Source organism: Sturnus vulgaris, chromosome 30 (assembly GCF_052056855.1).
Source record: "Sturnus vulgaris isolate bStuVul1 chromosome 30, bStuVul1.hap1, whole genome shotgun sequence".
Taxonomy (NCBI): domain Eukaryota; kingdom Metazoa; phylum Chordata; class Aves; order Passeriformes; family Sturnidae; genus Sturnus; species Sturnus vulgaris.
This window is the reverse complement of record NC_142272.1, coordinates 1,742,055-1,770,047: the sequence shown is the minus strand read 5'-3', so window position 1 is coordinate 1,770,047 and position 27,993 is coordinate 1,742,055. Positions and strand designations below refer to the sequence as shown.

General features: G+C 65.1%; 3 protein-coding genes across 13 annotated transcripts; 2 read left to right on the top strand and 1 right to left on the bottom strand.

Moving 5' to 3' along the window:
• Positions 1-101: 101 nt before the first annotated feature.
• Positions 102-6,799, top strand: NR4A1 (nuclear receptor subfamily 4 group A member 1). 2 transcript variants are annotated; one of them, XM_088180673.1, is made up of 6 exons: positions 102-1,312; positions 3,549-4,354; positions 4,594-4,723; positions 4,836-4,987; positions 5,235-5,437; positions 5,541-6,799. In XM_088180673.1, exons 2-6 carry the CDS (start codon positions 3,551-3,553, stop codon positions 6,064-6,066), a joined length of 1,815 nt encoding a protein of 604 aa, XP_088036799.1. In that variant the 5' UTR covers positions 102-1,312; positions 3,549-3,550; the 3' UTR covers positions 6,067-6,799. The 2 variants fall into 2 exon arrangements, with proteins under 2 accessions (XP_088036799.1, XP_088036800.1); XM_088180674.1 differs by lacking the exon at positions 102-1,312 and having other exon boundaries at positions 1,346-4,354; positions 5,541-5,719; positions 5,810-6,799.
• Positions 6,800-8,994: 2,195 nt separating this feature from the next.
• On the top strand, positions 8,995-11,781 carry ATG101 (autophagy related 101). 7 transcript variants are annotated; one of them, XM_088180671.1, is made up of 4 exons: positions 9,216-9,250; positions 9,792-9,876; positions 10,141-10,426; positions 10,940-11,781. In XM_088180671.1, exons 3-4 carry the CDS (start codon positions 10,175-10,177, stop codon positions 11,342-11,344), a joined length of 657 nt encoding a protein of 218 aa, XP_088036797.1. In that variant the 5' UTR covers positions 9,216-9,250; positions 9,792-9,876; positions 10,141-10,174; the 3' UTR covers positions 11,345-11,781. The 7 variants fall into 7 exon arrangements, with proteins under 7 accessions (XP_088036794.1, XP_088036793.1, XP_088036797.1 ...); XM_088180672.1 differs by having other exon boundaries at positions 10,138-10,426; XM_088180668.1 differs by lacking the exon at positions 9,792-9,876 and having other exon boundaries at positions 8,995-9,250; positions 10,138-10,426.
• A 1,915-nt stretch (positions 11,782-13,696) lies between these two features.
• Positions 13,697-27,862, bottom strand: FMNL3 (formin like 3). Of its 4 annotated transcripts, none has more exons than XM_014891820.2 (27): positions 27,582-27,862; positions 25,223-25,306; positions 25,046-25,126; positions 24,887-24,963; positions 23,723-23,806; positions 23,172-23,324; positions 21,670-21,778; positions 21,515-21,591; positions 21,337-21,430; positions 20,843-20,917; positions 20,653-20,763; positions 20,429-20,578; positions 20,215-20,316; positions 19,880-20,135; positions 19,669-19,737; positions 19,183-19,307; positions 18,911-19,113; positions 17,731-17,965; positions 17,572-17,640; positions 17,368-17,448; positions 17,157-17,286; positions 16,916-17,076; positions 16,126-16,227; positions 15,960-16,049; positions 15,756-15,867; positions 15,543-15,642; positions 13,697-14,262 (listed from the first exon to the last, which is right to left on the bottom strand). In XM_014891820.2, exons 1-26 carry the CDS (start codon positions 27,726-27,728, stop codon positions 15,551-15,553), a joined length of 3,069 nt encoding a protein of 1,022 aa, XP_014747306.1. In that variant the 5' UTR covers positions 27,729-27,862; the 3' UTR covers positions 13,697-14,262; positions 15,543-15,550. The 4 variants fall into 4 exon arrangements, with proteins under 4 accessions (XP_014747306.1, XP_088036788.1, XP_088036789.1 ...); XM_088180662.1 differs by having other exon boundaries at positions 20,429-20,575; XM_088180663.1 differs by lacking the exon at positions 15,543-15,642.
• Between the last annotated feature and the right edge of the window lie 131 nt (positions 27,863-27,993).

The following is a 27,993-nucleotide window of genomic DNA, read 5'->3' as shown; positions in this document are numbered from 1 at the left end:
CGCTGCCAACCCCGGGGGCGCTGCCAACCCGGGCACGGTCCCCAAGACCCCCGGGATGTTCCCGGGAGTGGATGCTGGCGGGTACCGCAAGGAACGGTACCGAAGTCTAACGAGTTGATACCAGAACATACCAAGGGAGTACCGGGGTAGTACCGGCGGGTACCGGCTGGGAAGCTGTGGGGTGCTACCGGAGGGTACCCCGGGAGGTGCTGGGGTGGTACCGCAGGGTACCGGGATGGTACCGGAGGGCATGGAGGGGGTACCGGCGTGGCACCGAAGGGTACTGCGGAGTTCTGGGTCCCTTCCGCTCACCCTTCGCCCTCCCGCGGGCCCGGGCCGGCCCCGCACGGGCTGAGCTCATCTTTCCAGCCCCCGGGCGCTGTTCCCGGCGCCGGCGCCCGCCAGCAGCCGCCGCTCTTTCCATCGCCCCGGCCAGAGGCTCCCCGCGGGGACCGGGCGGGGGCGGGACCCCGCGTCACTCCCCCCGCACCCGGCACCGAGCGGGAGGAGACCGGGGGTACCGACGCCGCTGAGCACCGGAGATACCCAGATGGGCACTGGGAATAGAGGCACCGGGGGTACGGGAGAGCACCGGGGAGAGCGGCATCGGGGGGACACCGGGAATGGGGGCACTGAAGATACCGACACCGAGGGGGTTCAGGGGATGCCAGTACTGAGGGGACACCGGGGATAATGGTACTGGTGATACTGGCACCGAGAATGGGGGCACCAGGGTACCGGCAATGAGGAGACACCGGGGATACCGGCACCGAGAGGCTACCGGGGGTGGGGATTTAAGTGATGCCAGCACCGAGGGGGCATCGGGGGTAGGCGCACCAGAGTACCAGCAAGCAGGGGACACCGGAAATACCGGCAGCAAGACAACACCGGGGAGGGAGGCACCGGGGGACGCCAGCCCCGGGGCACCAGCAGCGAGGAGACACCGTGGATACCGAAGGGGCAGCGGCCCTGAGGACACCGGGGATACCCCTGACACCGGGGCCTCCCTCCCCCCGCGGCGGCCCCCGGAGCCCCGGGGGGGATATGTGGGGAAGCGAGGGGCGCCCGAGCTATTTTTAGCCGGGGCCGCGGGGGTATTTTTAGCCGGGGCCGCGGGTGCGTCAATGGAACCCCGCGTGCGTCACGGCCGCGCCCCCGCCGGGGCCGCCCCCCCCGTGCGTCACCGGCCCCGCGCCGCCCCGCGCGTCACCGAGTGCTTAAGAGAAAGTAGTGGCGGGGCCGGAGCCCGGCGGAGCCCGCGGAGCGGCCGTGGCAGGAGCAGGAACCGGAGCGCCGCCGCGCCGGCACCCGGGTACGGGCGGCACCGGGATGCGGGGACCGGGCGGGGGGCACCGGGGGCGTGCTGGCAGCGGGGGCGGGCTGCGCGCACCGGGAGGTACATGGCGTCGGGTGTCCCGGTGGCACCGGGGGAACAGGAGCCGTCGTCCCGGGTGGCACCGGAGGGATTGATCGGGCGTGTCAGGTGTCGCCAAGGGTTTCTGGGTCGAGCATCGCGGTGGCACCGGTGGTTCAGGGCAGTGGGCGTCCTGCAAGGTGGATATGGTCGGGTGTCCCAGTAGCACTGGGTCGCGCGTCCCGGTGGAGACGGGGCTCGCGTGTCCGAAGGACGCTGTGGAAGGAACCCCCGGTGCCACCGGCGAGAATCAGGGGTCCCAGTGGAAGGGACCGGGCGGTGTGCGCTGTGCGGGACTGCCTCTTGTGGGTATCCGGTGGCACCGGGGGGAACAGAGTCCGGTGTCCCGCGTGGCGCTGGGACGTGCACGGGATGGGGCGTCCCAGTGGCACCGGGAGGAACTGGGTCAGGAGTCCCGGTAGCACCGGGAACAGCCGGGGGTTGCGCACCCGGCGGGAGTTGGCAGACCGAGAGATCCTGGCCTCGGCGGTCCCGGGAAGAGCCCGACACCACCCACTCCTCTGTGAGGAGCTGCGCAGTACCGGGAGCCGCTACTTGGGCCATGGGGAACCGGGCTGGTTCTCCCATCACGGCACCCCAACCGGGGCCAGCTGCATGTGCAGGAAATACCCGTCTCTGGGGATTGCGAGGGGCAGAGTCACCCCATCCCGGGCATCACCCCAGGATCCCTGAGCAGAGGGGTCACGGAACTGGAGTGGGCGGCAGCGGGGCAGGCGGGAGCATGCGGGCAGCACCGGGAACCTGGCGTTGGGAGCAGGGATGTGCAGGCAGCACCAGGACCCGGCAGTGGAGACAGGGATGTGCAGGCAGCCAGCCCCGTGCAGGCAAACCCCCCGCTGCCCACGTGCGGCTGGCAGCAGCCGCCACGGCATTACCGGGCAGCAGGTGCCGGCAGGGATGTGGGCAGCGTTTGCCACCCCCGGTGCCACCGGCTGCTCTCGCCCGCCCGCGGCCCCGGGGCCCGGTGCCAGCGGCTGCCACCCGCCCCTGCAGGCAGCAGCCTCAGGGCTGGGCACAGGCAGCTGCCTGCACTCCCAAACGAGGAATCTGCAAAGAGAGCCCGGCCGTGGGCAGCGCGGAGGCTGCTGCGGGAATCTGTGCCCGGTCCCTGGGGGGACAGAGCAGAGCGGACCCCAAGTGCTGCCAGCGAGTGAGGGAGAGAAAAAGTGTTCAAACAACCGGGACCACAGCATGGGTCGAAGCTTTGCATCTGCCAGGATTTTCATGTAGGCAAGGAAAACTCGCACTGGCAGAGACAGTGCTCCCGGAGCCATGTCCCCAGTGCAGCCTCAGGTCCTCTCGGCTTCATTCGGGGGCAAGAGACAGTTGAGGGGTCACTGTCTCCTCTGAACCAACTTGGATATGCACAAACTCCACTGGACACCGGCAGGAGGCTGGGGGCTGGTGCCATCCTGTGGGTGCCAGAGCTGGACCCATGCTGGATATTTTTAAACCCAGCTCCTGGCTGGTGTCGGCTTTCTTGGTGCCCAGATTTGGCTGGGGGAATCCGGGGGCTCTGGCAGCGGGGCCGTGCCAGGACCGTGGCCAGAGGCCAGTGCAGCGTGACCTTTAAAGGTCTGCGAGATGAATTACATTATCGTCTTGCCATTGGGGTCACTTCTGGCTTGGCTTTCAGCTGGACACGGGACTCTGGTTTGTTTAGGTCTCACCAGATCCATGCAAAGCCCCGGGGGTCTCCAGGGACAGAGGGTGGGCTCCTCTCCCTCTCTTCTGGAGCGCTGCCTGCACTGACTTTCCAGGATAAGGGATTAAAGGGGAAGTGGGATCCTCAAAACCTAGTTCAGCCCCGACTCTGGCTTCCCTTGGCCAGCCCTAGGGCTTGGGAATCTGCTGGCCACATTCCTCCCTCCTTCCCTTTCGGGGGCTTTTGCTAAGCCAGCGTTTTGGGGAATGTCCTTTGCACCCATTGGCTGTGCCGTGACCTTTCCCAGGGACAGTGGTGGCCGCCACCAGACAGCCAGTGGCTATGGGGGTCCAGTTCCAGCTCGAGGGGAATCCTGGGGAAGTTCCCACGGTTCCCACCCTGTCTCCATCCTCTGCCTGAATGAAGGGTGGTATCGGGGTCCCCGCTGACGCCCCTCTCTCCCCGCAGAGATGCCCTGCATCCAGGCACAGTGCAGCACCACGGGCGCCGGCCCCTGCGAGCGCTGCCCGGCCGAACTGCTCAGTCCCGAGGGCGGCCGATTCCCCATGGAAGTGGCTGGAGCCGATCTGGCGGCCGCCCCTGCCCTGCCCAGCTTCAGCACCTTCATGGAGGGCTACGCCGGCGAGTTCGACGCCTTCCTCTACCAGCTGCCAGCAAGCGGCCAGTCCAGCGCCGCCACCGCCTTCAAGCTGGAGGACTTCCAGGTGTACGGCTGCTACCCCAGCGCCTTCGGTGGGCAGCCGGACGAGACCCTCTCCTCCAGCGGCTCGGACTGCTACGGGAGCCCCTGCTCCATCCCCTCGCCCGCCACGCCAGGCTTCCAGCCCCCACAGGCCGCCGGCTGGGACAGCTCCTTCGGGGCGTACTCACCGCTGCCGAACTACGAGGGTGGGCAGCCCTGGGCTGAGCCAGCCAAGGGCGGGGGGTCACAGCCCCCCTTCTTCGCCTTCGGCCCCCCGGCTCCCAGCCCTGGTGGGTCCCCTGCAAGCCTGAAGGGACAGCCGGGCCCCTCGCCCCGTGTGGACCCACGGCTGCTGGACACGGACGCCTTCTCCCCGAGCCAAGGTCCTCCCAGGGGCTTCGCGGGGCTGCCCCTGGCCCCCACCTCGCCGCTGCTGGAGGGGCCAGCGCTGGCGCCCACCAAGGTGCGCAGCCCCGGGGCAGGCGAGGGACGCTGCGCCGTCTGCGGGGACAACGCGTCCTGCCAGCACTACGGCGTGCGAACCTGCGAGGGCTGCAAGGGCTTCTTCAAGGTAAGGGCACCCCCACCTCGTCAGGTGCTGCCGGGATGTTCCCACAGTGCTTTGCGTCAGCGGGAGGATGCTGCGGGGTGCCCCAGGGAGGGGCAGGGCAGGGAGCATGGTCACGGAGCCCTCCCCACGGACATGGAGCCGGATGCTGGGCTGGAGCGGGAGGCAGGGGAGGACAGAAGGGCTTTTGTTTGGAGCGCGGTGCCCCGGGCTGAGCTCGGCCGCTCCTTCCCCACCCGCAGCGCACAGTGCAGAAGAATGCCAAGTACATCTGCCTGGCCAACAAGGATTGCCCTGTGGACAAACGGCGCAGGAACCGCTGCCAGTTCTGCCGCTTCCAGAAGTGCCTGGCCGTCGGAATGGTCAAAGAAGGTACCAGGGTCCCATCCCGGGTGGGGGGTACCCAGCAGGAATGGAGAGTCCCCACTCTGCAGCCTTTCTGGCTGCACTGAGGACAGACACTCACTGCAAGTCTCAACCACAGTGGTCCGGACCGACAGCCTGAAGGGGCGGCGGGGCCGTCTCCCGTCCAAGCCCAAACAGCCGCCAGATGCGTCCCCAGTCAGCCTCATCACCTCGCTGGTGCGGGCGCACATCGACTCCATCCCCAGTGCCACCAAGCTCGACTACTCCAAGGTAGGGCCATGCCGGGGCTGGGGCTGGATCCTGACCCATTCCCATCCTAGTTCCTCACCCATCCCATCCCAGATCCTGATCCTGTCCCCATCCCAGATCCTGATCCAACCTCATCCCTGCTCCTGTCCCCATCCCAGATCCTGACCCCATCCCAGTTCCTCGCCCATCTTCATCCCAGTTCCTGATCCCATCTCTGTCCCAGTTCCTGACCCACCCTCATCCCAATGCTGACCCACTGCTATCCCAGTTCCAGGAGTCAGCCCCGTGCCCGTTTGAGAAGGAGGACTCCGTGGACGTGCAGCAGTTCTATGACCTGCTCACCGGCTCCATGGACGTCATCCGCAAGTGGGCCGAGAAGATCCAGGGCTTCACCGAGCTGCCCAAGGAGGACCAGGACCTTCTGCTGGAGTCAGCCTTCCTGGAGCTCTTTATCCTGCGCCTGGCCTACCGGTGAGCCCTGGGGCAGCGTGGAGTGGGGGGAGCCTGAGGTGTGCCAGGGGTCACAATGGATTGGTGACACCTGGATTGGTGACACCTGGATTTCTGCTGGCAGCTCTAAGCCAGAGGAAGGGAAACTCATCTTCTGCAACGGGGTGGTGCTGCACCGGCAGCAATGCGTGCGTGGCTTCGGGGAGTGGATTGACGCCATCCTCGAGTTCTCCCAGAGCCTGCACCGCATGAGCGTCGATGTCCCCTCCTTCTCCTGCCTTGCCGCCCTCGTCATCATCACAGGTGAGACCCCCCAGCTCCAGGCCCGTTGCTGTCCCCATCCCCACCTTGTGTCTGTCACCACGTCCCACACCGTGTGTTACCCTTACCCAGACCGGCACGGGCTGAAGGAGCCGAAGCGGGTGGAGGAGCTGCAGAACCGCATTGTGGGCTGCCTCAAGGACCACGTGGCAGCTGCAGGGGCTGAGCCCGGGCGCTCCAGCTGCCTCTCCAAGCTGCTGGGGAAGCTGCCAGAGCTGCGCAGCCTCTGCACCCAGGGCCTCCAGCGCATCTTCTACCTCAAGCTGGAGGACCTGGTGCCGCCACCGCCCATCGTCGACAAGATCTTCATGGACACTCTGCCTTTCTGAGTCCCGGGCAAGGGGCTGCCATGAGGCCCTGACCTGCCTGGAGACATCTGGGACCCACCCTGGGCAACTCTGGTTCCGTCCGAGGATGCCTGGGAACACCTGGGCACCCCTGGGTCACCCCTGGGATGCCTGGAACCCCCCTGGTCACCTCTGGATCAGTCCTGGGATGCCCGGGACCTCCCTGTGGACTCCTGAATGACCTCTGGGACACCTGGGACCCTCCTGGGCCATCCCAAGACTCTATGTACACCCCTGGATCATCCCCAGAATGCCTGGAACCCTCCCCCCCCGGGTCACCCACAGGATGCCTGGGAACCCCTGGGCACCCCTAGAGCGCTCCTGGGGTGCCTGGGATCACCCCTGCATCACTCCAGGGATGCCTGGGGTCCCCTCTGGATCACTCCCAGGATATCTGTATCCCCCCTCAGATGCCTGAGTCTTCTTGGGGGCACCCTTGTGGGCGCCCCATGTGCCTTCACGGCCCAGGGCGCAGCCACAGAGCAGCCCCGGTGCCGTCTTCCCCCGGGGGCATCGCCAGCGCGGTGCCTCCTTCCCCTGTAAAAATGCCCCTGATGTAAATAGCGCCGGCCGGGTCCTGTACAGAGTGGGGGGCGCGGGTGAGGGGTGGCTCCGGCCCCCTCAGCCTCGACCCCTTCCCCTTTATATATATTTTTCTGGGTTTCCCTCTTTTTGGCCATTTTCTGTATATAAACTTGTACGTACAGTGAGAGCAGCTGGGTGGGACCTTCGTCCCTTGTGTTCCCCTTTAGTTAATTAATATTCGGGGATTGGGAAGCGGGGACAGAGCAACGGGGCTGGGGACAGCTGGGACGCTGGAGATGGGGAAAAACGGGATGCTGGATCTGGGGAGGGTGGGGGTGTTGGAGCAGGGGGCAGCCAGAACTCCGGGGAAGGGGAGAGCCGGAGGGCTGGAGCTGGGAACAAACAGGACACTGGAGCTGGGACAGCCGGAGCTGGGGACAAGAGCTAGTGACAGCCGGGGCTCGGACAGTGTAGATGTCGGAGCTGGGGGCAGCTGGGACATTTGGGCTGGATTAAAAACAGGACCCAGGAGCTGGGGAGAAAACAGTGCACTGGAGCTGGGACAGCCGGGGCAATAGAGCCGGGGACAGCTGGAGTTCCGGAGCCGGGATGCCAGAGCTGTGGACAGCCGGGACGGTGGATCTGGGGACATCTGGGGCACCGGAGCCAGCGACAGCCGGGATGCCAAAGCCAGGGACAGCCGGGGCTCCAGAGCCGGGGACAGCCGGGAGCCGGAGACAGCCGGGGCTGGGGACAGCCGGAGCCGGGGACAGCCGGGGCTGGGGACAGCCGGGGCTGGGGACAGCCCGGGCTCCAGAGCCGGGGACAGCCGGGACGCCGGAGCCTCACGTTGCCCACGCCGCTGCCCTTGAACCGTCACTCACCCCCGCGGCGGCGGCTGCCGCGGCCCCGCACCTGTCGCCTGCCTGATTTATCTTCCCCAAAATAACCGGGAAGCGTGACCGTGTCCCCCGCTCGTGTTCCTGGGGACGTGGCCATGGGCAGGGCCAGCCCTGGCGGGGGGGGGGGGGGGGGGGGGGGTGGTGATGGCGTTTGGGGTCTCGATCCCAGAAACTGGGGACAGAGTTCCAAGGCAGGGGGGTGACATGCGCTGTTGATGTGTCCCTCGGCTTGTCCCTTTCCTCCTTCTGGGGACAGCCTGGCCCCGGAGCAAACCTTAACGGGGACACCCAGGGCCGATGCGGAACAAGGGCCACATTGAGGCGCGGGGCCGGGGGCGCCCCACAGCGACACACAACAAGGGTCCCTCTGTCCCCCCCGCCGCCGCCCCCGCCTTGGGGACAGCGCTGACGCACGGCAGGACCGCGAACGGGAGTCGGGGTGGGCAACAGCGGAGCTGCACACAGTGGACATGGGGGCACGGGGTTGGCACCCGGCACGGCACAGCTCGGCACGGCATGGCTCTGCTCCGGTCGTCCCGCAGATCTCTGTCCCCTCCCCACAGCTCAGGGCTGCCCTCTGCCCACCTTGTCCCCATCTCTGTCCCCGTTCCCTTGGCAGGACGGCTGGGGACACTACCAGTAGGACCCAGTAAAAGCAGCCCCACGCCGGCGCTCCCGGGGCTGCACGGCACAGACACGGCTGTCTCGGTGTGTGCCCGGCTCCCCGCACGGTGACACGCCACGGCCACATTCCTGCTGCTACTTACACCAAGCCACGTGTCCCCATGGCAGCGTGGCTGATCAGTGCCCCAAATTTGCATTCCGTGTCCCCCATATCTGTCTATCCATGCATCCCTCTGTCCCCATGTCCATCCATCTATCTATGCCTCTGTCCCCATATCCCTCCTGTGCCCAGGTCTCTGTTTCCAGTATCCCCTGTGCCCTGTGTCCCCATTCTCTGTCCCATTCCCATGTCCATCCATCCCCCATTCCTTGTGTCCCCCAAGTCCCCACGTCCCTGTTTCCACTACACCCTGTGCCCTGTGTCCCCATATCTGCGTCTTCCATGTCCGTCCATATCCCCATATCCAGCCATCTCACTGTCCATTTGTCTCCTAGTCTTCATGTCCCTTTATCCAGTACGCCCTGTGTCCCCATATCCCTGTGTCACGCTGTCCCTTGTGTCCATCTGTCCCTGTGTCCCTCCCCTTCCTTATTTCCCCACGGCCCTGCTGTCCTGTATCTTTGTGTCCCTTCTGTCCGCCACACAGGTGTCCCCCGTGCCCCTGTGGTCCCCACGGCCCTGTGACCCGTGTCCCCACGCGTGTCCCCGCCGTGTCCCCGCCGTTGTCGCCTTGTCCCCGCAGGGGTCAGCGGGGGACACCGACCCGCCCGCCCCGCTGCAGTACCGCGGCGGAGCCTCCAGCACAGGGGGCGCCATGGAGCCGGCGAGCCGCTCTGGCTGCGGTATTGCAGCTCTATGGCCACTTGGGAACGAACCAGGCCGGGGAGAGGGGAGTCCGCGGACTCGGAATGGCGATTCCACCCCCGGCGAAGCCCCGCAGCCGGAAACGGCACCAGAGGGGCAAAATGTTAACGGAATCAAGTTCAGAGTGATGAAACACGGTGGTCATAGCCGGAAGGGCCGCTACGGTGGCCGGTGGTGTGTTCTGACCCCCCCGCGCAGATGGGATGATCCACTTCCCTCCTCCGTGCCGTCAGATGGTCGGGCCCGGGCGGTGAGTGGGGACCGGGGCTGGGGCCGGGACCGGGGGTGAGGGGCCAGGGACTGAGGGGGATTCGGGACCTTGAGCCTGGAGGGAACCTGAGGCCCTCCCTGGGAGACTGAGATGGGCTCAGGCCGGGACGTCTGGACCTGTGTGGTGTATTGGGGGCCCAACCGGGACGCCCCGGGTCCGTGTGAGGTGGGGGTGGGCCCGTACCGGGACACCTGGGTTCCTCTGGGTTGTTGGATCCCTGAGGGGACCTGACCAGGACATTTGGGTCCCTCTGGGGGATTGCGGAGCCCGTACCAGGACTCCTGGCGTCCCTGTGTGCTAGTGGGGGAGCCAGGCTGGGACACTGGGACACGTCCCTGGCGTGTGAGGCGACAGGTCACATCTGGGTTTCTCTGGGTTGTTAGAGGCTCAAGCAGGGACATCTGGGTCTCTGTGGGATATTGAGGGGCCTGCACTGGGACCATGGAGAACCTTGTGAGGTGGGCAGGCACGCACTGGGACACTGCCCTGGGGTGTGACGAAACCAGACCGGGATATTTAGGTCCCTGTGGAGGAGGCCCGCCCATCCTGGGACATCTGGATCCCTGTGGGGCACCCAGAGCTGGACTCCCCTGAGCTTCTGCGAGGTGTGTGGGAGGGTCCGTGTCTGTGGGATGTGAGGGACTTAATCCAAAACATGTGGGGCTATGAGAAGCCTATACCGAGAGTGGCATGTGGGGGACTCAAATCAGGACATCAGGGTCCCTGTGGATTACCAGGAGAGCCACACCAGGAGTCTGGGACACCTGTGGGAGTCTGAGACACCAGCATACAGCGGGTTGGCAGAAGGGCTGTCACCCAAGCTGGGCTGTAACCAACACCCCCTGCCCACCCTCCTGTGCCCTCAGCAGCCGCTGCTGTGCCCCCTCCAGCGCCGCCCCTGCCATGAACTGCCGCGCCGAGGTGCTGGAGGTGTCGGTGGAGGGGCGGCAGGTGGAGGAGGCCATGCTGGCCGTGCTCCACACCATCCTGCTGCACCGCAGCACCGGCAAGTTCCACTACAAGAAGGAGGGCACCTACTCCATTGGCACCGTGGGCACCCAGGACGTGGACTGCGACTTCATCGACTTTGCCTACGTCCGTGTCTCCTCTGAGGAGCTCGACCGGGCCCTCCGCAAGGCTGTCGGGGAGTTCAAGGTAGGGGGAGGCCAGGAGGGGTGAAAATGGCAGCAAAAAAGGTGTTAAGGGGAAGCCACACAAGGAGCAGCTGAGGGCATTAGATCTGTTCAGCTGAAGAAGAGGAGACTGAGAGGAGACTCATCAGCTTCATCCCTAGGGCAGCTCTGATCTGCTCTGCTCTGATCTGCTCCCTGGGACAGTGACAGCATCCAAGGGAGCAGGTAGAGCTGTCAGGGAAGGGGTAGGCTGGATATTGGGAAAAAATTCTTCCCCCAGAGGGTGATTGGGCACTGGAACATCTCACCAGGATTTGGTCACGGCCCCAAGGCTGCCAGAGCTCAGGGAGCGTTTTGGATAACACTGTCAGGCACAGGGTGGGATTGTTGGGGTGTCCTGTGCAGGGCCAGGAGTTTGACTGGATGATCCTTGGGGGTCTGTTCCAACTCAGGATATTCTGTAACTGTGTAAAACCCAGTGGGATGTGCTCGAGGAGGGGTCAGTCAGTCCCTGTTCCCCCATGGTGTCACGCAGGATGCACTGCGCGGCTCTGGCTCTGACGGCATGGGGCAGATCTCCCTGGAGTTCTACCAGAAGAAGAAGTCACGGTGGCCCTTCTCGGATGAATGCATCCCCTGGGAGCTCTGGACCATCAAGGTGAACGTGGTGAACCTGGCAAACGAGCAGGAGCGGCAGATCTGCCGCGAGAAGGTGGGTGAGAAGCTCTGCGAGAAGATCATCAACATCGTGGAGGTGATGAACCGCCACGAGTACCTGCCCAAGATGCCCACCCAGTCCGAGGTGGACAATGTCTTCGACACCAGCCTGAAGGACGTGCAGCCCTACCTGTACAAGATCTCCTACCAGATCACGGACTCCCTGGGCACCTCAGTCACCACCACCATGCGCCGGCTCATCAAGGACACGCTGGCGCTGTAGGGCTGGTGTCACCCAGGCAGGGTCATCATGGGCCGTGGTGCTTTTGGGACACTGACTCTGCTTGGATCCCCTCCTTCACCTCCAGAAAGCTTCTGGGAGGAGCTTGGCTTGGCCTAGCCTGTAATTTGGGGGTTGCTGCTCCTTGGTTTATGCCATGGGGTTTTGTCCATCCTGGAGAACCGGCTCAGTGGCTCCGGCCTGGCTGATGAGCGGGGTGAGTCCTCAGGGCACGTGTGGCGCCAGCTCCAAGTGGTGCTGGGGCCTGGCAGAGGGTGCTGGGGGTCAGGGTGACACCTGAACCCCACCCCTCTGCAGCACACTTGGTGCCACACAACCAGTGCTGGCCGTGTCCTTTGTCACCACCTGTCCCCTGGTGTCACCCTTCTCCCTAGGGGGCCAGAGCTGCCCCAAAAATAAAGTTTCTTCTTTCACATGGAGCCTGGTTATGTCCTGGCTGTGAGGGCCATGGTAGGGGGGAAGTGGATGCTGAGGCTCACCTGGTGATCCCCATCACATCCAAAACCAAGGGGCTGAGCTGGGGGTTCCCATTGCACCTCCATGCTGTGGAGCTGAGCTGGGGGTCCCCATGGCACACTCATACCATGGGGTTGAGCTGGGGGACCGCAGTGCTGTGGAGCTCAACTGGGGGTCCCCTGAGCCATGGGACTGGGCTGGGGATCCCCATTGCAACCCAGTGCCATGGGGCTGAATGGCTGCAGTGGGGAGAGGCAGAATGGGCACTTGGGCAGCTCCAGCTGCCCCCTAAGGCACCGAGCGAGGGAGCTGGGGTGACTCTCCCTTCCTTGCACCCCTCCAGGGGGGCTCCAGAGTGGAGCACAGCTGCTGCCCCTTGCCGGGGGGGCCACCCAGCGCCAGCGAGTGTGAGGGGGGCCATGGGAGGGAGGGATAAGACTGTCCCTGACATCACTTAAACCCTCCCCGTCTGTCACCGGCACACTCGGCTCCCGGGAGGAAGAAGAGGAGGAGGAGGGGGACATGAACACTACCCGCGAGGACACGGGGCTGAGCGAGGCTGCCCAGATCACCGTGGTCCTGGTGCTCTGCCTCGCCGTCACCTTTGCCATCCTCTTCCTCGGCTGTAACCTGCTCCTGAAGGCTGAGAGCCTGGCAGCGCCCACAGCCCAGGGCGAGCGATGCCTGTCCGAGCCTGACGGTGACACCGAGGGACCGGCTGGAGCCTCCCAGATGGACAGATGGACAGATGGACACGAGGATGGCCGGGCACAGCTGGATGTGGATGGACAGCAGTGTCCTTGCCTGTAGCATCTCCAAGGGCGTGGGACAGCGCTGGGGCTTGTGTAGGTAAATGTCACTGAGGGCACGTAGGGGCTGGGCAGGCAGAGCCCAGCGTGTGGACAGACGGACGGATGGATGGACGGACACGGATCCACATGGATGGACATGGCCGGGCAGCAGCGTCCTTGCCTGCAGCATCTCCAGTGACCCTCAGGAACGGAGTGGGATGTGCACTGGGATCCTGCCCTGAGCACTGGGGACTCGTGGCTGGATGTCACTGAAGGCAGGTGGGACCTGTCTCAGCCTGGCAGACGGACGGATGGATGGATGGATGGATGGATGGATGGACATGGCTGGATATGGATGGACACGACTGGACAGCAGCATCTTTGCCCACAGCATCTCCGAGGGTCCCCAGGACAGAGCAGGGGACTCGTGTGGGTGGATTAAAAGGTCCCAGGTCAGTGGTGGCACTGGGGGGGCTGAGGCCGGACTGGATCCCACCCTGGGCGTGGCAGTGCTGGTAATCCCCCCAAGAGGATTAGGGGAAACTTTTTATTTCGTGTTTCAAGGCTAATCCCTAGGCTGGTGGGGCTCAGCGAGGGAGGCCAGGCCCTTGTGCCGCTGCTGGGGGTCTGGGGTTGCATCCTGTCCCTCCCAGCCCCTCACCCCCCATGGCCACATCCCCCCCACAAGCCCTTCCTGCCCTCCTGGCCCCATCCTGCCCCTCCACTCCCTTTGGGATCTCATCCTGCTCCTCCTGCAGCCCCTCCCAGCCTCGAATCTGTTCACAGTCCCCCATAGCCACCAAAAGTGGGGTGAACTGGGACCACCCCACACTGGAGTAAGGCTGGGAATGTCAGGGGCTCCCAATTCCTCCCCAAAGCAGGTCCCCCTCTCCTTAATCCCACACTGCAAAACAGCACTGCAAAACCCTGCCAAATGTCTGGTCCCTGCACATCTCTGTGCCCCCTCCCTGCCCCCCCAGACACAGCATCTCTGGTCTGGGGAAGCTCCCCAGACTCCTGGGCCTGTGCCCCCCCGGCCCCCCCCCCCCCCCCCCCCCCCGCTCCCCCAAATCAGGCACTGGCCATGTAAAAGACTCCATATATTTCACATGTACAAAAAGTCACTGCGGGGGATGGGCAGGGGGGTCCTGGGGTGGGGGGCACCATCCTGCCCCTCTCCCAGTGCCCCCCCAGCCTGGCTTTGGTCCCTTTTTTTTGGCACTTAGTGTTCACATCAGTGGTCAAAGTGTCGAGCGCGGGGTGGAGGGGTCCCCGTGGTCCCTGTAGTGGGGGTGGGGGCTCTGAGGCAGTGAGCCCCCCGGGGACAAGGGGACCCTGATGGGGAGGGGGCACCCCATGGGTCAGCTTCTGATGCTGGGGCCCCACCACAGATGGATTTGGCCTCTGCCTTGGGGCAGCAGGGGGTGGTTGGGGTGCAGGGTCTCCCCGGGCACGGGGATGTTACTCGTGAGCATGGTGGCACGAGGACATTTTGGCCCTATTCCCACATGGTGTCAGGGCAGGACGGAGCCTCTCTGGGCACCTGGGGGGCAGAGGGGGTGAGGAGAGGAAACTTGAGGCAGCCCCAGTCCTCCCCTGCCCCCCAGTCGGGCTCCTCAGCCTTGCTCAGCTACAGGCGGATCCACCTTCGGGCTGTGGGATGGAAGGGACAGTCAGGGACAAACCCAGGGACACCTGGCCTGGCCCGAGGGGGTGCCCAGGTGACCCCCCCAGACTGCAGGCAGCACAGAATGAGTCCTGCAGGCACTGGGATCCCCATTCTGGGCTCCAGTAGGGCACTGGGATCACACCCTGGCATCCAGTTTTGCACTGGGACCTTCCTTGGGATCCAGTTTTGCCCTGGGATCCTGCCCAGAACCCAGTGGTGTACTGGGATCTTGTACTGGGACCCAGTAGTGCACTGGGATACCAGCCTGGGATCCAATATTGTGCTGAGATCCCATCTTGAGACTCAATAGTGCACTGGGATCCTGCCCTGGGATCCAGTGATGCACTGAGACCCCACTCTGGGATCCAATATTGCAGTAGGATCTGTGCTGGGATCCAGCTCTGTGTTGGAATCCTATGTTAAGATCCAGCCTTGCTCCAGGATCCAGTGCTGGGATCCAGTGCCAGGAATCTGTGCTGGGTACCAGCATCGAACTGGAATCCAGTGCTGGGACCCAACCTTACAGCAGGATCCTGGAATGGAATCCTGAGTCTGCTCTCCGTGCTGGGAAGCAACATTTCACTGGGATCCAGTGCCAGGACCTGGCCTTGCACCCAGATCCAGCCTTATGCTGAGATCCTGTGCTGGGATCCAGCCTTGAACTAGGACCCAGTGCTGAGACTCAGCCTTGCAGTAGGATCCTGTGCCAGGATCCAGCTTTGTACCAGGATCTTTGTTGGGATCCAGCTCTGTGTTGGGATCCAGCTCTGTGTTGGGATCCTGTGCTGGGATCCAGCCTTGCACTGGGATCTTGTGCTTAGATCAAGCTCTGTGTTGGGATCCTGTGCTGGGATCCAGCCTTGCACTGGGATCCTGTGCTGGGATCCTGTGCTGGGATCCAGCCTCGCACTGGGATCTTGTGCTTGGATCAAGCTCTGTGTTGGGATCCTGTGCTGGGATCCTGTGCTGGGGTCCAGCCTTGCACTGGGATCCTGTGCTGGGATCCAGCTCTGTGTTGGAATCCTATGCTGGGATCCAGCCTTGCACTGGGATCTTGTGCTGGGATCCAGCCTTGCACTGGGATCCTGTGCTGGGATCCAGCCTTGCATTAAGATCCTGCCCTGATCCAAAGGACCAGGGCACACCAAACACCCTGGGGTGACAACATGCAGGGAAGGGGCGTGCAGAAGGGGGCATGCGGGGTCAGGGGGAACCCAGGGGGATCCAGGTGGGATCCAAGGGGATCCAGGCATGCAGGTGGTACCTGGGGTCTTAACAGCTGGACTCGTCGTGGTGGGACGGGTCGCAGAAGAAGCGGGAGCCCCGCTTGGCCGTGCGGGCAGTGAAGGGGACGCTCTTCAGCGCTGCGGGGGGACGGGCAGGGAACGGGGGGACAGGGACATGTCAGCCCCCGTGGCCAGCAGGGCCAGGGCAGGGGGCCAGAGACCAAGGGGGCCAGGGACCGAGGGGACCGTACCGGTGATGATGTCCTCGATGGTGCCATCCTTGCCCTCGTACATGGGCCGGTGGTCCTTGGCCTGGCGCCGTCGCAGCTCTGCAATCAGCTCCTGCTGCTGCCACTTGTTCCGCTGTGAGGGAGGCACAGGGGGTCCAGGTTAGGGACACGGGTCCTCTCCGTGCCCCCTGCTCCCCAGCCCACCCTGTGCCTGCCTCCACTGACCTTCTCCTGCTTTTTAGCCTCCTGTGCCAGCAGCTTCTCCCGCATCACCTCCTCCTGCTTCTTCCGTGTTTCGTTCTCCTGCTCTGCATCCTGCCAGGGCGCACAGATGGGGATTTCAGGTTTCCCCCACTCACCTGCCCTGTATCCCCTCCTGGCCCCAGCTCACCTTGTAAGAGTGGATGAATCGGACAAAGACCGGGAAGAAGACGGACGGGGGAGTCGTCTTGGGGCTCTCGCCGAAATACCGCACCACGGTGTTGTAGGCATCCTGGCACAGGACCAGGGGTCAAGGATGGGCAGGGCCCGGCACAGAGGGAGTGCAAGGCATGGTGGGCATCAGGTGTGGGCAAAGCAGGGCAGGAGTGCACAAGGAGTGTGTGCAGAGCAAGGTGTGTGTGACAAGGAATGCACACGGAGAATGCGAAGGAAGGCAGGAGTGCACAAGGGCCATGCAGAGCAAGGTGTGGGTGACCAGATGGGCACGAGAAGTGTGCAGAGCCAGGAGTGGAACCAGATGTGCACAAGGAGCATGCAAGGCAAGGTGTGGATGAGCAGATGTGCGTGAGGAGTGTGCAAAGCGAGATGTGGATGTGCAGGTCTGCACAAAGACTGCATAGAGCAAGGTGTGGATGATGAGGAATGACATGGAGCATGCAAAGGAAAACAGGAATGCAAGAGGAACGTGCAGAGCAAGGTGTCGACGACCAGATGTGCACAAGGACCACGCAAGACCAGGTGTGGATGACCAGCAGTGCACAAGGACCATGAAAGACCAGGTGTGGGTGACCAGCTGTGCACAAGACCATGCAAGACCAGGTGTGGATGACCAGCTGTGCACAAGGACCATGCAAGACAAGGCGTGGCTGAGCAGCTGTGCAGGAGGAGCACACAGAGCAAGCTGTGGCTGAGCAGGCGTGCCCGTGGTTGGTGCCAGGCCGGGTGTGAGCTGCCCTCACCTCGGCCGTGCGTGCGTCGCGCTGCAGCCGCTCGAGCTGCCCCTCGCTGCCGCCCAGGAAGCCGCGCAGCACCGCGCTCTCGTGCTGCCCGCACTCCCGCCGCAGCAGCTCCATCCCCCGGCCCAGCTCCTTCACATCCAGCAGCACGTTCTCCAGGGACACTGCAGGGACACGGGATGGGTCAGTGGCTGTGTGGGGCCGGGACAGAGAGGTGGGGCCGTGGGCACAGGTTGAGGGGCACCTGCCGCAGCCTTCTCCACGAAATGCAGCTCCTGCCAGAAGGTCGCCAGCTCTGGGTACTTCTCCCGCACCGTCAGCGCGATGAAGTGCAGCAGCGTCATCTTCCTGTCTGTTGACTTGGTGTCCAGGAGCTGCAGGAGGGTTTAGGGAGGGGGTCAGGGCTGTGGGATGGGAACCTCGGGGTCTCAGGGAGCCGAGGAGGGGCTGCCCACCAGGTCCAGGCTCTGCAATTTGAAGCCGTAGACTGCACCGCGTTTGCTGCTGTTCATGTAGTTGCCCAGCGCCAAGATGATCTGCAGGGGCAAAGCAGCAGGATTGGAGGGTCAGGAGAGAGCGAGACCCCACAGGATCCCCTCACTCAGCTATGGTGAGGCTGGAGTGAAGGACCCCCACCCAGCCTGTCCTCACATCCCCACCTCCAACATGTGCTTCAGCTTCTGGGACGACTTGACAGAGGCCGAGGCTGCGATGATGGCATTGAGTTGCTGCAGGGAGCAGGACAGGGGGGCTCAGCCAGGGTTCAGGGTGCAGAGACCCTTCTGGCAGGTCCAGTATCCCCTTCCCCAGCTCCGTACCGGCGTCAGCATCTGGATGTTCTCGGCGAAGTTGCCGAGGAAGGCCATGATGGCCATGCGCTGCGGCAGCCGCTCCACCTTGCTGAACTGCAGCATGAACCTGTCCTCGTCCGCCAGCTCCTCCAGCGGCTTCCGCTCGCGCTCGTACTGGCGCAGCGCCTTCGCCTCCGCCTCCGTGGGCAGGAACCGCATCAGGCACTCCACAAAATCCACCGGCAGCGTCGCCAGGTCGAACCTGCCCCGCACCGCAACGTCGGGGAGCAGCTCCCAGCGGTGCCCGGTCTGGGAACCCCGGATCCCAGCCTGGCTCCCTGCAACCTGCTTGGCGCACCCTGAACCACATCCAGAGCCCCTGCACCCTGCCTGGACCTCCTGAACCCCAGTCAGACCATGTGGCTCCCAGCCAAGTCCTCTGCACCCCAACAAGGCCTTCTGCATTTTCCCTTGCTCTCTTGTCGATCCCTCTCCCCCTGGCCAGACCCTCTGCAGCCCAGCAAGCCCCTCTGTATTCTAGACAATCTCTCTGCACCCTGCCTGGCAGCCCTGAATACCCCTGAACCCCAAACAACTCCTGCTGCACCTCTGCCAAGACCCCCTGTACTCTGCCTAGGTCCCCTGAACCCCAAGCAGCCACCCTGCTCCCCAGTCAAACCATCTGCACCCCAGCCAGCTCTCTTGAACCCTGCCTGTCCCTCCTGCATCCCAACCAGGCCTGCTGCACTCTGTCTGCACCCTCTGGACCTCAACCAGTGCCCCTGTACCCTGTCTGGCCACCCTGAAGCCCAACCAGACCACTTGCCCCCCAGCCAAACCCTCCACAACCCAGCCAATCCCCTTGAACCCTGCCTGGTCCCTCTGCACCCCAAGTGGCTCGCCTGTGTCCCAGCTGTTCCCACTGTACCCCAGCCAAGGCGCTGTACCCTGCCTGAAACCTCATCCAGACCCCTCCACTTTGAGCCACTAGTACCTCAGCCAGAACACCTGTCCTCTGTCCAAACCCTCTGCACCTCAACTAGCCCCTCTACACCTTGGCTGGCCCCCCCGCACCCCAACCAACCCCCTTGAACCCTGTCCACCCCCTGCACCCTCCCTTCCCCATTCCTGGCCTCCCTCCAGCCCCCTGCCTCCCCCCCAGACCCTGTCCCCCAGCTCCCCTGTCCCCCCCAGGGTGGGGCCATACGTGTGGATGGCCCGGCAGATCTCGTCGGCGCTGCGCCCGGCCTTGCGCAGGGTGATGGCCAAGTTCTTGGCACGGTTGGCCTCCAGCAGTGTCACCTTGGTGGCCACTTTCTGCGCCGCCTTGCTCTTGGCACACACCAGGTCCAGTGCCGGGCCCTGTGCCTTGGTCTTGAACAGCTCCTCAAAGCGCTCCAGATCCAGGTCCTGGGGGCAATGAGGGGGGTCAGAAGTTGGGGTGGGGGGTGCCCATGTGGGGAGGGGTCCTGAGCTCACCTCCAGCACACGCTCGTCGTCCAGCTCGCTGAACACTGTCCCGCTGATCTGGCTGGGCTTCAGCGCCGTCCAGTTGAACACAGGCAACCGGAATTTGGTCTTGATGGGCTTCTTGATCCGGATGGCTGCCAGAGGGGTGGGAGCCAGCTCAGCACCCCCAGGGCACAGGGACATGTCCTGTGCCCACCCTGAGCCACCTGAGCTTGGTGTCATCAACCCCTGGGCCACCCCATCCCCCTGCTGGGGTCCCTGAGTGGGTGTTCCCTTGAGGATTGCAACCCCAGTAAGCATCCTGGTGCCTGCAACCCTTCGATGTCCCTTATCCTTTGTCCCTGTCCCCACAGTTCCTATGTCCTCCCTGTCTGCACAGTCCCTACACCATCCCTGTCCCCATGGTCCCCACATCCTTCCTGTCCCCTGTCCCACTGTCCCAGTCCCCAGGTCCTCCCTGTCCCCGTCCCGTGGTCCCCCCTCACCCCCACAAACCTGAGAGCCCCACGGTGAGGGCGATGGAGGGCGAAGCCCCGGGCAGCGGCGGGGCCGGAGGACACTTCCCTGTGAAGCCATCAGAGGGTGAGACCCCAGTTCTGGGGACAGCCCAGCCTCGGGAGTGGCCCAGTACCAGGGACCTCCCTGTCTGGACACCCAACTCTGAGATGCCCCAGTTTTGGGTGCCCCGGGGGCTCCCCCTCCTCACCTGGGAGCGGGGGCGCGGGAGGCGGCAGAGGGGGAGGCGGAGGGGGCGGGGGGGGCGCAGCCTCCACCGGGGGCAGGACCGGGAGCCGCAGGGTCTCCTCCAAGGGCTCCGGCTGCGGAGGAGGAGGAGGTGGTGGTGGCTCGGCGCTGGGCAGCGGGGGCGGCTCGGAACCGTAGTGCCGCCGGAAAGCTTCGTCCTTCTCCTTGATCATCCTGCGCAGCGTGTGCACCTGGTGGCTCGTGTGCTCGTAGGTCTCCTGGGGACAGCGAGCGTCAGCCCAGTGGGGTCGGGACCCTTCCCCATTCCCTACAGCCCCCACGGCCCCTCCAGCACACCTTGACCACCTCCAGCTCCTTCTCTCGCTGCAGCAGCTGCTTCTCCAGCTCCGCCACCCGCATCATGTTCTCATTCTCCAGGTCCAGCAGCTTCTCCGTTAGCTGGGGAGCGGGACACGGCTGTGACAGCAGCTCAGGAACACCCCCTGGTGTCACCGCTGAGCTCCCCGGGACCCAGCAAGGAACACCCCCGCATCTCCCTGTGCTCACATACGTGGGACAGGTGCTCCTCCAGCTCCTCCACCTTCTCCAGAGCCACATTCTTGGTCTCGGCATCCTCCAGCAGCCCCCCCACATCGAAGACATTGTCCAGGTACGCCTGGATCTGCACCTGCAGCTTCTCGCTCTCCGTGTGCCTCGACTTCTGTGGGCACGAAGGCAGCGTCAAGGACTGGGGGGCCTCCGGTGGAGCTCCCCTGACCCTCGACCCCCCCATACCTGCAGGAACTCCTCCAGCCCCAGTTTGGTGAACTCATACTGGAGATGGACACGGAAGTTCATGTCCTCCACCGAGTGCACCACGATGTTGATGAACTGCATGCAGGCCACCTGCAGGCAGGGCTGGCGTCAGCAGGAGTTCTCCTGCCCCCCAGAGAGCCTCCCCCTCGCCCACGACAGGGTGTCCCACCATGAAGTCGATGCTGCTGTCCTCGTTGCGGAAATATTCCATCAGCCGCTCAAAGCGGTGCTTCTCCTTGCACACCTGAGCAGGCAGAAACGGGGTTAACCTGGCATGGCCCCCCCAGCCACTGACACCCCCTCCCCCCATCTCCTGGATTCCACTTCCCTAATCCCAGTCTGGTCCTGTTGCTCTCAGACCCCCCCTTCCTCATCTTCCCTGATCCCTCCATCCTTTGCACTCCAGACTCCCCATCCCAGCCTGGCCCTGGCGACCCTGGTGCCCCTATCCCAGCCTTCTCTTGGGGCTTCCCTCATCCCAGATTGGTCCCAGTTCATCCATTCCTGGGGTCCTGCTCCCCAGTCCCAGCCTAATTCTGCTTCCCCATTCCCCCCATCTGAGGCTGTTCCTGTCTCCCCTGGTCAACCCCCATCCCAACCTGGTCCTGTCTCCCCCCATTCCCCCATCCCAGCCCAGACCTGCTGTTCCCACTCCCCTCATACCTCCTTGAAGTTATCGAAGGCAGCGAGGATGATCTCATGGCCGCCCCTCACCAGGCAGACAGCAGCCAGCAGCTCCAGCACCAGCGCCTTCATCCTGGGCACAGTGTCACCATCAGCATCAGTGTCACCCCCAGCCAGCTCCAGGACCCCTGTCCCACCCTGCCAGATCCTCCCTTACCTTGGGTTCTTGTTATTGAGGCTCAGGGCGATCTCATTGACAGCGTGTGGGTGAGACATGACCAGGTTGAAGCCGTACTGTGGGCATGGAGAATAAACAGTGTCAGCTGTGGTGGCAGTGATGACAGCTGTGTCCCCACCGTGGGGTGACAGTACCTGGTAGTTCATGATGGCCCGAAGACACATGATGCAGAGGTGGACGTCATCCTTCTGGCTCACCAGGCGTGAGTTCTTCAGTGCCCTACGGCTGGGCAGTGTCCCATAGCTGCAGGACAGGGCACACAGTGAGCAGGACCGTCACTGGGCTGGAGAACCGAGGGACAGCGTGGGGACAGCGTGGGGACAGCGTGGGGACAGCTGGGATTTCGGAGGGGCAAAGGCAGACAGAAGCGGTCGGAGGGCGACAGGGACAGAGTCTGCAGACGTGGAGCGAAGCCACCGCGAGCACTGGGCTGGCCCCGGACAGCCGGTACTTACCCGGCGGGTGGGCGAGCGGCGAGGTGGGCACGGAGGAGAGAGAGAGAGAGCACAGCCAGAGAGGGGGACCCCGGCCCTGGAAGCAGAGACGGGGTGCATTACCCCGGGGCACGGGGGCAGAGCCAGAGCAGGGGTGAGCGGAGCCGCGGGGCGCAGAGGACAGGCAGGACGGCAATGGCGAGACAGTGACAGCAGCGCCAGCGCTGCACGGGCACGGCAGGCGAGGCAGAACAGGACACGGCACGCGTGGCACATTCAGCCACGCCGAGAGCAAGGCACAGCCTGAGCTCCAGGCACTGCATTTGTGCCTTGCAGGTGATGCCCGTGGCACAGGTCAGAGCGCTGAGTGGCACCGAGCATGACGGCACAAGCCATGGCAGGACAGTGCTTGGCACGGCGCACACCACAGCACATCAGCACACACCACAGCCCACCAGCACACACCACAGCACACCAGTACACACCGCGGCACACCAGTACACACCGCGGCACACCAGTACACACCGGAGCACACCAGCACACACCGGAGCACACCAGCACACACCAGAGCACACCAGCACACACCATGGCACACCAGTACACACCAGAGCACACCAGTACACACCAGAGCACACAGCACACACCACGGCACACCAGCACACACCAGAGCACACCAGCACACACCAGAGCACACCAGCACACACCATGGCACACCAGTACACACCAGAGCACACCAGCACACACCATGGCACACCAGCACACACCAGAGCACACCAGCACACACCATGGCACACCAGTACACACCAGAGCACACCAGCACACACCACGGCACACCAGCACACACCAGAGCACACCAGCACACACCAGAGCACACCACGGCACATCAGAACACACCACGGCACACCAGCACACACCATGGCACACCAGTACACACCAGAGCACACCAGTACACACCATGGCACACCAGTACACACCAGAGCACACCAGTACACACCATGGCACACCAGTACACACCACGGCACACCAGCACACACCAGAGCACACCAGTACACACCATGGCACACCAGTACACACCATGGCACACCAGCACACAGCACAGCACGCAGCAAGTGACAGTGCCATGAGCAGCCAGAGCCCTGGAGCAGGACGTGGCCCCATGGCAGGACATCCCCCCGCAGTGGGACATCCCCCCGGGCACGTACCGTAGGGCGGTCTGGCGGGCAGAGCGGGCCAGGCTGCTGGCAAAGGGGGCGGGCAGGGCGCTGGGGTGCTGCAGATCCTCGATGGACCTGCTCCAGGCACGCAGCTTCTCCAGTGCGCCATCCTCACCGCCTTCCAGGCCCTCAAAATCCAACCTGGTGGGGGGACACGCGCGCAGCAGGGGGCACATGGCTTTGGCGGGGGGCACATGGCTCTGGCAGGGGGCACATGGCTCTAGCAGGGGGCACACGGCTATGGCAGGGGGCACACGGTTCCAGCACAGATGCAAGCACTGAGGCAGGAGGAGTGGGTGCTTGCAGGGTGGGGAGAGGCACGAGGGTGACTCTTGAATCCCCAGAGCAGGCAGGAAAGGTCTGAAAATCCCGCGTCTCTCAGAACCCCGGTGCAGACAGGACTCTGCCTTAGGGATGATAAGGACTGAGCAGTATCAAGCATCGGCAGCAGGGAGCTGCCACGGCCACCAGGAACCTCCACACTCCCCAAGGACTCCCTGGGTCCCCCCTCACCCCAGGGACCCCCCGACCCCACTCACATGACGGCGCACTGGGCGAAGGACAGGTAGTTCACCAGCACGTCCAGCCCCTTGTTCTCATCATTGAGGAACTCCCGCACCCACCTGCAGCACCAGGTACCCATCAGAGCCCGCAGGAATCGAGGATCCCCCAACACAACCCCTTCCACCATGGAGACCCCTGTCCTGGCACGGGGAGGGTGAGGGGACGGTGGGGGCACCCCGGGGCTGCAGTGGTGGTTGCAGCCCCCGCGCTATCACTGCTGCCAGCGGCAGCGCGGGGTTATCGGAGGAGCGCAGGGCAGGGAGGGCTTGGTGCGGGCGGGAAACGGAGGTGGGTGCTGGGGCTGCACCCCAACTCCCACCCTGGGAACCTCGCGGGGAAAGGAGGGGATTCGGGATGCCCCGAGCCTTGGGAGGGTGTGGGGGTGCACTTGTGCCCAGGGGCAGGGAGGGGGGCAAGTGGGGTGGGGGATTCACCCAGGAGCGTTGGGAGCACTGGGGGTCCCCAGGCCTGCCCACAGCCGTACGTCAGGGAGCCACGGGGGCCGCAGCCGCCCCTTTCCTGCTGCAGCCAGCCCCTCGCTTCAGCCCGTTTCCTGTCTCCGGCTGCTGCTATTTTGGGTCCGTGGGCAGGGACGAGCGGGGCCGGCGGCGGGGAACAGCCGGCACGTGCAGGAGCCACCCCGGGAACCACCGAACCGCCCCGGGCACGACTGTGCCACCGAGCACCCGCTGCTGATGTCCCCAACATCCCCGGGACGGCCCCGTCCCGCCCGAAGCCCAGCGCAGCTCCGGGGCATCCCGGTGACACCGGGTGTCACCGGCTCGGGGATGGTGCCAACCGAGCCCTCCGGTCGGTCGGGAGGAGCCGGCCAGGATCTGGCCACGCTGCCTCGTTCAGGGCGTCATCGCTGGCCCATCCGCCCCGGCATCCGCCCCCGGGACCTGCCCGCGGGCCGGGGCAGGAACCGGCCCAGTTCCTGAAGCGCCTCCGGCTTCCCCTGCAGCTGTGTGGGGCTGCTGACAGGACCCCGCAGTCCCCCCGGGACCCCACACCCCATCCGGAACTCTGCACCCCACTACAAGGCCCTGCACCCCCAGCCTGGACTCTACAACCCTTCCCTGGGACCCCATAACCCCTCCCCGGGACCCCATAACCCCTCCCCAGGACCCCACACTCACCCAATGTGGTTCGTCCTCAGGCTGATCTCCAGCTCACGCAGAACCTTGGTCGATTCCTGCACCCTCCTCCTGAACTTCTGGAGACAGAGCAAGGCTGAGCCGTGCTCCCCCAGGCTCCCCAAACCCCTTAAGGCTCCCCCAAACCCCCCAGCCCCTCACCTTCCGTGTGACACCCGGCTCCAGGAAGCTGCGCAGCTTCTGGATATAGGCATGGGGTGGGCTCTTCACCTGGAACCGCTCCTGGGGGGGACAGAAGGGTGTTGGTGACACGGGGACAGCAGCACAGTCCCCTCCTCAGAACCCCCAGGTGTGCTGGCTGGACCACCCAGCCCCCACCTGGTCACAGATGAGGTCCCACTTCTTCTCGTTGTCATACTGGCGCAGGAGCCGAGCTTTGTCCGGGGGCAGGTTCATGGAGCTCTGGGGATAGAGGGGGAGTGTCACCCTGAGGGACATGGGGACAGTGCCCTCCAAGGGGCACCCAGACCCATGGTACAGCCTGGGTCCCCCCTAAGGGCACCCTGACCCATTTCATAGCCAGAGTCCCTGGCACCAGGATGCACCAGCAGGCACAGATGTGGCATGGGGACAGCAGTGCCACTGGGGCCACATGCCAGCCACCAGCAGCACCAAATCTCCCCATCCCTGACGCATCCTTCCTGTCTGCACCCGCTTCCGTGCGACAAACCGCAGCCTCCGCTCCCGACCGCGGCACGGGGCCAGACACCGGTCCCAGCTCCCCAGGACACCGGACACGAGGCCCGGCACTGGTGGCTGCTCACTGGGACACTGGGCACGAGTCCCAGCACAGGTGTCTGCTCACTCGGACACCGGGCACAAGGCCAGGCTCTAGCGCTGGCCCATCGGGTCACTGGGAAGGGCCATGGGGGACCGGAGGATCCTCAGTGGGGGATGTGGCACAGGACAAATAGGGTGCCACAGTGGACACCAGGGATGCCAGAGGGCCGTGGGACTGTTGCTCTGGTGGGCAAAGCCACTCCAGGGAGAGATGCCAACCCGAGTGGGTGATGTGACTCCGGTGGGAGATGCCACCCCAGTGACGCAGCTCCGGGTAGCCCCATTATCAGAAGCCGTCACCGCGGCTGCTCCACCCACCCCATGTCAGCTAAAGTTAGCCCTCCCCTACTTATCCCGATCCCACGGAGCCGCAGGAAACGGGGACGGAGCCTGGGCGAGGCCAAGCACCCCTGGGCAAGGGGTCCCACGGGACCCGCAGATTCCCACGAGGCTGACCACCAGCACGGAGCCGCCAGAGCTCTGGTTATTCCCCCGTGCCCACCAGTAAAAGCCCGGGCCTCCCTGGCAATGGAGGTGGAAAGGAAGCACAGAGACCCCGGGTGGGGTCGAGGGGCACCCGCGGGGGGCTTTGAAGCGCAGCCGCCCGTCCCGGCGTTCCCGCCGCTTCGTTTCCTGCCTTTGTGGTGGGAGCGCGGCCGCTCCCGGCCGGGCACTTCCTCCACCGTCCTTCCACCGGGAGCCCCCATAGCTATCCCGGGGCTGAATCCCACCGGGAAACGGCGGTACCGGGCCTGGAGCCCGCCCCGAGGCTGGGGGGCTCCGGGGCGGATTCTCGCCTCCGGGAGCCGCCGTATCACATGATGGAATATTTTCCACCCCCGGCAGCAGCCGGGACGGCACCGGGCGCCGCCGACGGCCGCGAGAACATTTTGGGGGGGGGGGGGGGCTGGTGCCACCGCCCTGCAAACTGACCCCCCCGCACCGGTGTCGCCCGGCAGGACGTGTCCCCCCCGCCACAGGCCCCGCGGAGACCGGCGGCCGCATCCGCCCCGCGTGGGATGCGGGACGGGCAGCGCCGCCGCGGGCGGGAGCCGCTCGTCAGCGGCGGGACGCGCCCACGCCGGGGGTACCGGTGCCCCCCGTTGCCCCCGATTTCGGCTTCCAGAGCCCCGTGGGACCACACTCGGCATTTCCTGCCCGGCTGCGGCTTCCGCTGGCGGCGGCTCCCACCGGGATGGCGGGGCCGGTTGCCGGGGGGCACCGGTGTCACCCAGCCGTGGTGTCCCCGTGTTGTTCCCCCCCAAAACAAAGCCGGCGCCGCGGAGGGGCCACCGAGACGGCTTGTGGGCGACACAAGCGCCGGTGGGACGCCTCTGCGGTGTTGGTGGTCCCGGTGGCACCGGGGACACTACTGAGCCACGTCCCGGGGCCGCGGGGTGGCCACCGCCCCGGCTGTGACAGCGGACCGGGGACCGCGCAGGGCACTCGCGCCCACCGGGAACCACAGCATCCACCAGGAAACCGGGAGCCCCCGCAATTAGCGGGGAATTCCAGCCCTGCGGTCCCCAGCACTCACGGAGAAACCCAACTCCAGCCCCACGCGCTGCCCCGACGGGACATTCCCGGCTCACAAAGTCCCCGGGCCTCAGGGGCCCCCACGGTGGCACCAGGAGTGGCGACACCCCCGGGGCTGTCCCGGGTGGGGTGTTCCCCGCGGCCCCGCGGCCACTGCCCATCCCCGCGGGCACCGGCACTCCTCGCCCGCCCCTGGTGGCTCCGGGAGAGAGCATCGGGAGGAGTCCCGGGTACGGATGAACCGGGAGGTTTCAGCGGGAACACCGACGGAGCGAATAGGCGAAGGGCACCGGGGGACGCACATCGGCAACGGAGGGTGAGCATCGGGAACTGGGGAGTGCGGCGGGGGTCGGCCTCTCACCAACACCAGGGCGAAGCGCTCCTCCAGCTCGCAGGGCTCCGGCATCGGCATCTTGCCCGGGGCGAACAGTCCGGCTCCCCCCGGGGCCGCCGGCGTTCCCGGGCCCCGGGGCAGCGCCTCCCCGTCCGCGCTCTCCACGTTCCCCATCCCCGGCCCAGGCACCGGGGGGCGGTGGGGGAGGTTCAGCCCGTCGTGTCCGGCGCTGCCACCGCCTCCCGGTCCCGCCCCGCCGCCCCGCCCGGTCCCGCCCCAGTGCTGCACGCCCGCGACGGCGCCACCAGGGGGCGCCCTCCAGGGCGCGGGAGCCACCGGAGGGCGCCCAAAGGCCGGCAGCGAGGGGAGCGCTCCGATTGGCCGGGCCGCGCCAACGCTGACCAATCAGCGCGGCGCTCGCGCGCGGGGGCGGGCGCTG